The sequence below is a fragment of the Myotis davidii genome, unplaced genomic scaffold, assembly GCF_000327345.1.
Source record: "Myotis davidii unplaced genomic scaffold, ASM32734v1 scaffold244, whole genome shotgun sequence".
Taxonomy (NCBI): domain Eukaryota; kingdom Metazoa; phylum Chordata; class Mammalia; order Chiroptera; family Vespertilionidae; genus Myotis; species Myotis davidii.
This window is the reverse complement of record NW_006294993.1, coordinates 1,403,056-1,413,530: the sequence shown is the minus strand read 5'-3', so window position 1 is coordinate 1,413,530 and position 10,475 is coordinate 1,403,056. Positions and strand designations below refer to the sequence as shown.

Sequence of the window (10,475 nt, the reverse complement as noted above, 5' to 3'; positions counted from 1 at the left end):
CCGCCCCGGCCCCTCCGCCCAGCGCGGAGCCGAGGGCGTCGGGCTGCCAGGTGTGCGGGATGGGGCGGGCCGTGCACCCCGCAGACTTCCGTGTTTGCAGGGAGCACACCTGCAGCTCCGCGGGCCTGCCCGACAGCGATCCGGCGTGAGGCAAAGCCTTGCGTCCCATCTGATGTTAGCGTGTCCCCGTCCAAGTTTTTAAATTCTTGGGGGCGGGGGTCCCAGACTAAGGAACAAGTTTGCAAGTACAGAAAGTGGCCGCGCAGCGAGCGCCGAGCGTGACGAGAGTAATTTCTTCTTTGAGAAACGTGAGACGTGGGTGTTGGCTCCATTGCTCAGGTGCCCGCAGGCTCCGAGCCTGTCCCCCCCCACCCCCCGTGTTTTGAGCGGGTTCTGGCAGCTTTGGGGTGCTCGCTGGCGCCCAGCGTACCGGAGGGTTTGTGAGGGCGCGTTCACCGGGTCGGCGCCGACCAGCACTTGAGTGGTGACTGCTGGCCCTCCTTCAGGATGGCGACTTCAGGAGCGCTGTTTCCAAGCCTGGTGCCAGGCTCCCGTGGGTCCTCCAACAAGTATTTGGTGGAGTTTCGGGCAGGAAAAATGTCGTTAAAAGGAACAACTGTCACCCCAGACAAAAGAAAAGGGCTCGTGTACATTCAGCAGACGGATGACTCCCTCATTCACTTCTGCTGGAAAGACAGGACGTCTGGGAACGTGGAAGACGTGAGTCTGCCCTCTGGGCGGCCACTGGCGGTGGCAGCATCACCGTGAGGCCGTGGGTGGGTGTGTGGCGTTGCTGCTTGGCTGCGCCATGAGCTGTTTTGATTTGCTTATGGGTCTTCCCAGTCCCACTGATGACATAGTTTAGCCCATCACTGTATATGCTTTATTTACTTATTACATTTTTATGGATTTCAGAGGAAGAGAGAGAGAGAGATACGAATGATGAGAGAGAATCATGGATTGACTGCCTCCTGCACACCCACACTGGGGATCAAGCCCTCAACCCAGGCGTGTGCTCTGACCAGGAATCAAACTGTAACCTCCGGGTTCATAGGTCGATGCTCAACCATTGAGCCACGCCAGCCGGGCTTCACTCTATATGCTTTAAACTTTGAAGATTAGGTACTAGAATGGTCGAAGCCATGTAAAAATCCTGACCTTTACTCCAGCCCACCAGACAGCTCCCTCCAGTGGTCATTCTACCTAGTGTTCTTTGTCCTTCAGACTAAATCGTTCTGTGTTAGGTTCAAGGGCAGGTCAGAGTTGGCTTTTTGACTCATCTGGGAATGTTCCCACCATGTTTCTATTAAAAAACCCTTCATGAGCCTGCGTTCCCTGTTCAGCACCAGGCCTGTGCCTGGCCGCAAGCCCTTCTCCTTCCTGGGTGCCTCTGACCCTGGCCTATCCGCCCTGAGAGGCCCTGCCGGTGAGGAGGGTGGTCTTGGCCCTGTGCCCTCCCCCCACCCGACACACCGAGACACAGCCCAGCATGTGTTCCTGGGAGGCTCGGGGGCCTGATGTGTCACGGGACCATGACTCTCCCCTCCTGTGGCTCTGCAGGATTTGATCATCTTCCCTGACGACTGTGAGTTCAAGCGCGTGCCGCAGTGCCCCAGCGGGAGGGTCTACGTGCTCAAGTTCAAGGCAGGGTCCAAACGGCTCTTCTTCTGGATGCAGGTGTGTAGGTTTTGTTTGTATGTTTTTTTCCTCCTCGTCTTAGAGCTAGGTTAGAAACCTGCTTGCCAGATGGTAGAATTGGCTTCCACAACCAGCTGGGGCTGACCAATATGCTGCCGCGGAGCCTGGAGCCTGGAGTCCCCTGTGTGGCCCTCAGTGCCTTTGAAGGGGTGGAATGCCTTGGCAGGCAGATGGGTGACTCCAGGCTAGGCTCCATCTCAGGGCATTGATGGGCACTTGGCCTGTGGTTTGCTTGTCCCCAGTGCCCCCTCAAGGGTCACGAGGACCCCGGGGCAGAAGCCAGGATGACGGTGTACAGTCTCCAATGCAGTGTTCTCTCCGAGCTCTCTGAGCCCTGCCGCTCCCCTAATGGAGCGCTCTGGAGTCTTGGGGTCAGCACACACGCGTGCCCACGGCTGTAGGCAGTCCTCCCTCAAGTCACGCTGTTGCCATGTCTTGGTTGCTTCTGCTCCAGGCAGTGCCGTAACAGTCGCCTTGTGCCGGTTACTGCGTGTGTGAGGATAATGTGTGTGCTGAAATGGAGGAGTGGCTTGCTGGTACAGTGGGCACACGTGTGCAGTTTTGACAGGTGTCAACATGTTACCCCCCCGAGTCTGGACGTGGAGAGCCGGTGGGAAAGGGTGTCCTCTTGGGGGGCCCAGCTGCTCACTTGGCCGAAGTAGCGGGGACGTGGCCGGGACAGGAGAGCAGGCCTGGGCACGCAGCCCGGCTCCAGTCCGACTTCATTTGCAGACTCGATGGGGCAGAGCTTGTTTCTCCAGTTTTGCCAAGAAGTCTTGTCAGAGGTTTGCCTCACACTAGCTGTTCACCAGTTTTGCTCATGTGACCTCTCTCCTGCGCGCCTGTCGCCTCCGTGTCCCCACACAAGCCCATGCTCGGTGACTGAGGACGGATCCATCTTGGGTGCTTCGTCTTGCAGTTCTGGGCACTGACCCGGCGGCATGCCCGATGACCCCCATCACACCCAGGAGGGGCTCATTGTGGGGCCCTGTTGACCCCGAGGGGCCTGGGCTGGGTGTGGGGTGTGGGCAGTGCCGTGGTAGAGGTCATTGCATCGAGTGCATGTGTTGAAGGAAGGGCCTGGGCTGGGTGTGGTGTGTGGGCAGTGCCGTCGTAGAGGTCATTGCATCGAGTGCATGTGTTGAAGGAAGGGCCTGGGCTGGGTGTGGTGTGTGGGCAGTGCCGTCGTAGAGGTCATTGCATCGAGTGCATGTGTTGAAGGAAGGGCCTGGGCTGGGTGTGGTGTGTGGGCAGTGCCGTCGTAGAGGTCATTGCATCGAGTGCATGTGTTGAAGGAAGGGCCTGGGGCTGTCTATGGTGGAAGGAAGCCTCAGGCCTGCAGGACGGGACCTGCCCTGGCACGACTTGCGTTCTTAGTGCTTTTGTCCGTAACAGGCACGTCCGTCGTATGGGACTGCTGGGTCTTCTCCCTGGTGCCATGGGAACGTGGACAGTGACTTCATCTGTCTGAGCCTAGGTCCCTCTGTAAGTCTGGTCTGTAGTGGGCGGGCTGCTGAGCTGCGGCTGTTGTCCTGTCCTCCCACAGGAGCCTAAGACGGACCAGGACGAGGAGCATTGCCGGAAAGTCAACGAGTATCTGAACAACCCACCGATGCCCGGAGCACTGGGGGCGAGCGGGAGTGGAGGCCACGAGCTGTCTGCCCTGGGCGGTAATGCTCCCCTCCCCCTGGGTGTGCTCAGAGGCCCCAGGAGGTATCAGATGGCCCTTGATGATGTAGACCATTTGTGGTTTTTTAAAACTGATTTGAGGGAGCGGGAGAAGGGGAGAGAAGCATCGCTTGCTGCTGGACTTGTGCGCTCATTGGTGGGTCCTCACACGCGCCTTGACCAGGATCACACTCGCCATCTTGGCCTCGTGGGGTGGTGCTCTAGCCACTGAGTCCCTGGCTGTGGCCCAGACCAGCTGTTTTAAGTGCAAGTGAGGAGTCCCAGGTAGAAACCATTCCCAGGTCCCCACTCCCATCCTCATAGGCTAGAACAGTGTCAGACTCACCCACCGACTCATTTCATGCAACTCTTGGAGGGGCAGTCCCGAGGCCTGTCAGGCTTAGCTCTTCCTCACCTGGAGGCGCCAGTAGCATGAGCCCTTCCGAGAGCACCTTCCCAGGGCACTGCGGGGCGGGCGCAGGCGGGCCCTGAGCACCTTCTGTCTTCCAGGCGAGGGCGGCCTGCAGAGCCTGCTGGGGAACATGAGCCACAGCCAGCTCATGCAGCTCATCGGACCCGCCGGCCTCGGAGGACTGGGTAACGCCCTCTGGCCCCAGGGCCTTTGTTTTCATTCTGACAACCTTCAGCTTGTGGTTGCTTTTGCCTTGGAGTCCGTTTCCTTTAAGCTCCTAATGGGCTGAGTGGTGTCTGTGTTCCCTGCGTTGCCTTCTCTGGAGGAGGGCCTGTGAGCCTTCTGGTTTGAGCGGGAGCCGAGTGGGCAAGGCCTTCCAGGGCCCCCAGTGAGGACCCCGCCGTGTGGCTCAGGGGAGCCTGGCCGACTGAGGAGGGGCCTGCTGCCACCCGCGGGGTTTGGGTGGGTGTGTCTCACAGACAGCGAGGATGCACTTCGCTACTGGATTTGCGCTGCTGTTCCCTTGACCCCAAGCGTAACGAATGGAACAGAGGCATTGACTTGGGAATTGGCTTCCAGAACACTGACCTGAGCAGGCACCCGCTCACAGGGTCCACACCTCCCCCTGCTTGCCCCTTGACTTCCGTGCGGGGCATTTCTGCTGCTTTGGTGGGCGAGGCGGGCGCTCCGGGTGAGACATCTGAGTGTGCGTCTCCTTGCTCCTTAGGTGGGCTGGGGGCCCTGACTGGACCAGGCCTGGCCAGCTTACTGGGGAGCGGAGGGCCTCCGGCAAGCAGCTCCTCATCCAGGTGAGCCTCCCCCTGCCCCTGCGGCACCCTCGAGTGCCACCAGGAGTGAGTGCCCTTCTTCAGGAGGACTGGGCACCAGACTGTGCTTTCAGGCTCACTCCTAGTTTGTTACTGGAGAAGTTTCTCTGACCGTGTAGAGCACCCGAAACCGTGAGGAGGCGCAGCGTTCTCTCCTGAGCGTGAAGCCGCCTCTTGGCTTGCTTCTGCAGCTGCCAGTAGCCACTGATGATCGTTCTCTTCCTGATGGAAGAGTCAGAGGGAGAGAATGCTTTCTGAGTGGCTTTTGAAAATAAAGAAGACTGGACCGAGGAGATGCAGGACAAAGTGGGCTTCTGGGAGGGTCCTTTCATAGCCCAGGCTCTTCCCGGTGCAGGGCCTTTGGGGCAGGACCAACGTGGTGAGGGTACCTATGTGGGCGCCTGGCAGCTCCACCTGCCCTGCTCTTCCCAGCTCCCGGAGCCAGTCAGCAGCGGTGACCCCGTCCTCCACCGCCTCTTCTGCCCGAACCACCCCAGCCCCTTCTGCTCCAGCAGCTGCCTCGGTGACCAGCCCGAGTCCCACGCCCAATCCAGGTAATGGAACCAGCACGGCAGCCAGCCCAACCCAGCCCATCCAGCTGAGCGACCTCCAGAGCATTCTAGCCACTATGAACGTGCCGGCCGGGCCAGGAGGCAGCCAGCAAGGTAACGCGCCTCGGTTCCAGGGGTGAAGGTGCCCGCTGCCCCTTGCCCACTGGCTTCCCCAGGCACAGCCGAGCGTGTCCCTGGGCCGAGCTGCCGTCCTGCACACGGGCTGCCGTGGCTCCCTCATCTCTCGTCACACCACACCCAGCAGAGCACAGCCTAGTTCGTCGCAGCCCTCCGAATGGGCACCTGGGCCGGCCTCAGCCCTCATGGCCGTGTGCTTGCGTCCTAGTTGACCTGGCCAGTGTCTTGACGCCCGAGATCATGGCACCTATCCTCGCCAATGCGGACGTCCAGGAGCGCCTGCTACCCTACCTGCCCTCTGGGGAGTCACTGCCACAGACCGCAGAGGAGATCCAGAACACACTGACTTCCCCCCAGTTCCAGCAGGTAATGCCGCGGCCCAGCTGCCTGTCTTTACCTCGGCGCCTATCACCAAGAGTCCCTGGCCTGCTGCCCGTGGCCCCGCCCCGTGCTTGCTCAGAGACGTCTGGCTCTTCTTTGCAGGCCCTGGGCATGTTCAGTGCGGCCTTGGCCTCAGGGCAGCTGGGCCCCCTCATGTGCCAGTTTGGCCTGCCTGCAGAGGCTGTGGAGGCCGCCAACAAGGGTGGTAAGTATTGCTCCTCCGCCTGCTGCCATGGCAGGACTTGGCGTCCTGTGGTTAAAGGCACAAGCCTCCTTGTTTGCACAACATAGGGCTGGCTGTCCCCAAGCCCAGGAAGTTGGCCTCAGGCTTTTCAATGCGTTGTAGATGTGGAAGCTTTTGCCAAAGCGATGCAGAACAGTGCCAGATCGGAGCAGAAGGAGGGCGATGGGAAGGACAAGAAGGACGAAGAAGAGGACATGAGCTTAGATTAAGTTATTTGCTGTCTTTTACGGGCGGGGCTCCTGGCTGTGTGGACGAGCAGTGTGTTTGTGGGCCGTCGCACACCCTCACACCTCTGTTCTAACTTGCTAATAAATAAAACTGTTTTCTTTTATCTGCCAACTCTGGTGTTTCTGTGCCCGTCCCCTGTGACAAGCTGTCCCTTGGTCTGCAGCGTTTGGTATTGTGCCTTTGAGGTGAAAGGCCTGGGGAGGTGGGCTCCCCCCGCCTGTCCCGTGCTGTCCCTCTTTCTACATTTAAAAGTCAACACTCACAGGGCATGTGCGGGGGTGGGAACGGGGAGAGGTCAGTTGGGGAAGGAGACATGTCATTCTTTAAACAATAAAGAATGAAACAGGTGTTAAAAAAAAGTTGACAGTTACATAAGCTCCTTTTTAATTTTTGTTTCAAGAGAAGGGACCAGTGATTTACAGACTTCTCAAATTGGTGGAAGGAAAATCTCACAATTATAAATGATACAAAAACCATTTTATTGTAAAGTTTCATTTAAAAAGTCAGACATAACTTAAACCATTTCCTGTAGACTCAAGTCTAGGTAAGTTTATACAAACTTCATCTAGGAGACTGGCGGAGGGTGGTGGTATCAGCAAGCTGTTAGGACAGCAGGCGCCTTGAAGGTCCTATGTGGCCGGGCAGCCACTGGCTCCCACCGCGCCCTGGACACCCGCAGAGCGCGGCAGAGTGACAAAGGCCCCGTTCACCATCAGATTCCTCATGCAGCCTTGGTAGAACGGAGGCCAAGGGTGTGTGGGGGTGGGGTGCCCAGCCTGTGTGTCCAAGGGTCCTGGGGTGCAGGAGAAGAGGAAGGGAGACAGGTTGGAGCAGAGATTCCCACCACGGAGGGTGGAGTGAGAGCAGGTGACCCCAGTGCCTGGTCCCCAAGGGGCGGCTCCCCACCTGGGCTGAGGTCACACTCACCGGGCAGGCCCCCCAAGTGCAGAGGCACTGGGGTGCTGTCTGAGGCCTGCAGCATGGGACCCAGGGTCTGGTTGCTCCGGGAGTCCACCTCCAGCCAGAGGGCGGTCTTGCTTTTGGTCACTGTGGGACACAGGCTCCTTATGGCTGGACTGGGAGGGCCTCTCGGCAGCCGCAGAGCGAGAGGGCCCACCCGGGGTTTGGCCTCTGCAGCTTCGTCCTACCGAGTCCCTCCCAGGCTCTGCTCTGCAGAAGCAGGGCTGCGGGGTATCAGGAGTATCTGCTTGTGGGACAGGGGGCCCAGCTCACCTGCCAGTTGGTGCCACTGCCCATCACACAGCTCCTTGGAGAGTGCCACCGATGTGGAGAACTTGCCGGCACCATCATCTGCCCACAGCAGGACCTGGGTGGGGGCTGGGCATCAGGAGGGCCCTGCCAACCCCAATTCTGCCCTTTGGCCATGGACCCCCCGACCCCGACTTACCTGCTTCTCCAGCACCCGCAGCTCTAGGTAGGGGGGCACCTGGAACTGGCCCAGGTGGAAGATGAGGCCTGTGGCTGTCTGGGGCCGCACCTCCAGCCTCAGGCTCACGTCAGGAAGGGTGGTCCCCAGGGTGTCTGCGGGGAGGGCCTGTGAGGGGACCAGGGCCTGGCCATGGCTCCCTCAGCCCCACAGCCCAGGGCACATGCAGGGAGTGGGGGACAGCAGACAGACCTAGAGTGATGGCTCCCTTACTGCCGGCAAAGAACAGACCCGTCTCCAGGGGTTCTGACAAGCAGGGTGTGACCCCCACCATTCGGCTGGGGGTACTCAGGGCCTGCCCGTCCACCATCAGTCTCCTCACACAACCGCTGAACCAGGAGCTGCTGATAAACATCTGTGGGGGCACAGGTGGGTGGACATGGGGTTAGGTTCAGGGGGTGCTGAGGAGGGTGGGCTGGGCTGGGACCAGGCAAGGGACGCGGGGGAGAGGCAGTTCTCACTGGGAGCTTGGGGCCGTGGACAGGAAGACCCCCCACAAAGAGCGTGTAGGGCTGGGGGCCTTCTGCCCCCTGATACTGCTGGCCAGGCTCCTGGCCAGGCTGCTCCTGGCTCTGAGTCCAGACTCCGTCCACCTGCAGCTGGATCCGAGTCCTCGCCCATCGCACAGACACCTGGGGGGGGGGGAGGGGGAAGAGGCACATCAGGCGGGAGCCCCCAGGGCCCCATCCACATCCCCTCTCTTCAGTCCCTCACCTTGTGCCACTGGTTAGCTTTTGAACGCTGGTGACTCAGGACGCGGAGCTCGGGCCCTGGGCCTTGTGTCTGAGCCACAAAGTATCTGTGGCTCAGGAAGAGTGCCAGGGAGGGGCTGCCCGCCGCCAGGGGCACAGCGAGGAGCAGGAGTCCTCTTCGGGTGCGAGGGCGGACCACCATGGAGAAGTGGGACCTGGAAGCCAGCAGCCAGGCGGGTGTCAGCCTGGGCAGCCCTCACCCCGCCCCCACCTGGCCTGGTCTTACCAGTTCTCAAAGGGTGCCAGGACGGCTGTGAACTCCAGGTAACTGGACAGGGGGCCTCCAAACTGGTAGGTGCCGTGGATGGTCCCAAGGGGCCGAGGAGGCGTGCAGGCAGAGTCCTGGGCGGGCTGCCGGGTGTGCCGGGAGACCTGTGGGGTCAGATGGGGATGCAGGGGTGCTGAAGGGCCATCTTCTGCCCACCCCCTGCTCCACCTGCCTCCTGCCCTTTAACCTCACCCCCTGCCCTTGTCTCTCTCCCAACGCCTGTGGTGCCCACCTTCTGAGCCATTGTGGCCTGTAGTCCTCGAGGTGCCTGCACTGGTGTCTGGGTGCCAGGGGCTGCTGGGGCACACCCCGAGCTCACGTTGATACCGCCCACGTTCTGCTGCAGGTCGAGCACACGCTGGGGCCCCATGAGCCTGTGAGGACAGTGAGGGCAGTCAGCAGCTGGAGGCAACCTAGCAGGTGGGGTCAGCACAGCCCCCCTGCACCGCTCAGCGCACCGTTGCACGAACACGTTGGTGATGCAGCCGCTGAAGTTACGGATGGTGTTGGACGCTCCCAAGCCTCCCAGGAGGAGCCGATGGGGCCCCTCAGGCTGTGGCTGGGGCTGGGGCCTGGGGGGCGGCCCCTGGTGGGGCTTCATCTGCTGAAGCTGGTCGTCCACGTAGAGCCAGACCCTGTGAGCAGAGCAGTGTTTCGCCACCCTGTCCGCACACCTGCAGCAGCTGCACCCAAGACCCCGGCTCCGCTGCCGCCCCCTCCTGTCCCGGCTCACCCTGTGGTGTTGCTATAGAAAGCGACGTAATGGGGGAAACCATCAGCAAAGCCCCCTGGCGTCTTCGCCTCGGTCGTCACAAACCGGAGGTTCACGTGGCCCTGCTGCAGGGACACCTCACATGGCCCAACCTGGGGACAGTGGTCAGGTCAGCGGACCAAGCCAGGGGCCCAGACTTCCTCCAGCCACGTGGGCCCCACACTCTGCTGCAGCTAGTTTCAGGGAGGGCTGGGCAGAGGTGAGACTCGGGGGGGGAGGGCTCGGTCAGGCTTGGGGAGCAGCAGGCGGCCAGACCAAGACGGTGGACACACCGGGGACGCTCTGTGGTACAGCAGACCGCTGTCCTGGGTGCTACGGAAGCCGAAGCCGGAGTAGACGCTGCTGGTGAGGGGGGCCACATCTGGGAGCTCCAGGGGCAGGAAGCCATGGCCATGGAACGTCATGGCCCGTCCCACCTACAGGGAGCGGACTGTTAGGGCCCCAGCAAGCCTGCTGGAGAGGGGGCTGCTGGCTGGAGCAGGTGGGGGGGCTCACCAGCAAGTCCGCGGTGCAGCCGGCACTGATGCCGGTGGTGTTCAGCCGCTTGAGATCCACATACTTGCCCAGAGCTTTGATGCCCTTGATGCAGCCACGCACGGAGCCTCCGGATGGGAAGAGCTGGCGCAGGCTGTCGGGTAAGCAAGTATTGGGGCACTGGCCTTGGGGAGGGAAGGGGGGCTGGGCGTGCTGAGACAGCGTGGGACCCCTGCCTGCCCTGCATGTGCTCACCTCGGGGGCAGCCGGTCCGGAGGCGCACCCCCCAAGTAGTAGGCATTGGCCAGCTCCAGCACATTCTCCTGCTCCACACTGAACACAGTGGCCCTCTCCACGCGCACCAGCACGCGCTTGCGGCTGTCCCCCAACAGGAACACCTGGATCTGATGGCAAGTGGGGGGATCCTCAGCACCTGCGGTGTTCCTGCTGCCAGCCCAGCCCCGCCTCGCCCTGCCGATCCTCCGGCTGTAGCCTTACCGCCTTGCTGGCCACGGTCAGGGGCGGAGGGGGCTGTATCGGTTTGGCCTCCTGCAGGCCCTCACCAAAGTCATAGAGCAGCACCAGGCGGCCTTCCAGCACGGCCAGGCACAGGAA

At 61.1% G+C, this 10,475-nt stretch overlaps 2 protein-coding genes across 3 annotated transcripts in view; one reads left to right on the top strand and one right to left on the bottom strand.

Moving 5' to 3' along the window:
- The first annotated feature begins 81 nt into the window (after nt 1-81).
- ADRM1 (adhesion regulating molecule 1) lies at nt 82-6,258 on the top strand. 2 transcript variants are annotated; one of them, XM_006769547.2, is made up of 9 exons: nt 82-720; nt 1,561-1,677; nt 3,245-3,368; nt 3,877-3,963; nt 4,506-4,587; nt 5,038-5,159; nt 5,503-5,660; nt 5,778-5,880; nt 6,022-6,258. In XM_006769547.2, exons 1-9 carry the CDS (start codon nt 508-510, stop codon nt 6,126-6,128), a joined length of 1,113 nt encoding a protein of 370 aa, XP_006769610.1. In that variant the 5' UTR covers nt 82-507; the 3' UTR covers nt 6,129-6,258. The 2 variants fall into 2 exon arrangements, with proteins under 2 accessions (XP_006769610.1, XP_006769609.1); XM_006769546.2 differs by having other exon boundaries at nt 410-720; nt 5,038-5,270.
- Nucleotides 6,259-6,605: 347 nt separating this feature from the next.
- Nucleotides 6,606-10,475, bottom strand: part of LAMA5 (laminin subunit alpha 5) — a 45,901-nt gene continuing 42,031 nt past the window's right edge. Inside the window, exons 66-80 of the mRNA XM_015567674.1 lie at nt 10,359-10,475; nt 10,116-10,264; nt 9,882-10,014; nt 9,659-9,802; nt 9,348-9,478; nt 9,073-9,249; nt 8,847-8,988; nt 8,573-8,718; nt 8,309-8,501; nt 8,056-8,226; nt 7,787-7,949; nt 7,556-7,689; nt 7,381-7,474; nt 7,075-7,194; nt 6,606-6,940 (exon numbers count right to left, since the gene is read on the bottom strand). Coding sequence (XP_015423160.1) covers nt 6,777-6,940; nt 7,075-7,194; nt 7,381-7,474; nt 7,556-7,689; nt 7,787-7,949; nt 8,056-8,226; nt 8,309-8,501; nt 8,573-8,718; nt 8,847-8,988; nt 9,073-9,249; nt 9,348-9,478; nt 9,659-9,802; nt 9,882-10,014; nt 10,116-10,264; nt 10,359-10,475 — 2,178 coding nt within the window. The 3' untranslated portion in view covers nt 6,606-6,776. The remainder of the gene's footprint in view (nt 6,941-7,074; nt 7,195-7,380; nt 7,475-7,555; nt 7,690-7,786; nt 7,950-8,055; nt 8,227-8,308; nt 8,502-8,572; nt 8,719-8,846; nt 8,989-9,072; nt 9,250-9,347; nt 9,479-9,658; nt 9,803-9,881; nt 10,015-10,115; nt 10,265-10,358) is intronic.

What these genes read in the sequence shown, in the direction of transcription:
- ADRM1 (XM_006769546.2), top strand. Translation starts at nt 508, where the DNA reads ATGGCGACTTCAGGAGCGCTGTTTCCAAGCCTGGTGCCAGGCTCCCGT. An exon ending in CGTCTGGGAACGTGGAAGAC is followed by an intron (nt 721 to 1,560) that starts GTGAGTCTGCCC and finishes GTGGCTCTGCAG; the next exon opens with GATTTGATCATCTTCCCTGA. An exon ending in GGCTCTTCTTCTGGATGCAG is followed by an intron (nt 1,678 to 3,244) that starts GTGTGTAGGTTT and finishes GTCCTCCCACAG; the next exon opens with GAGCCTAAGACGGACCAGGA.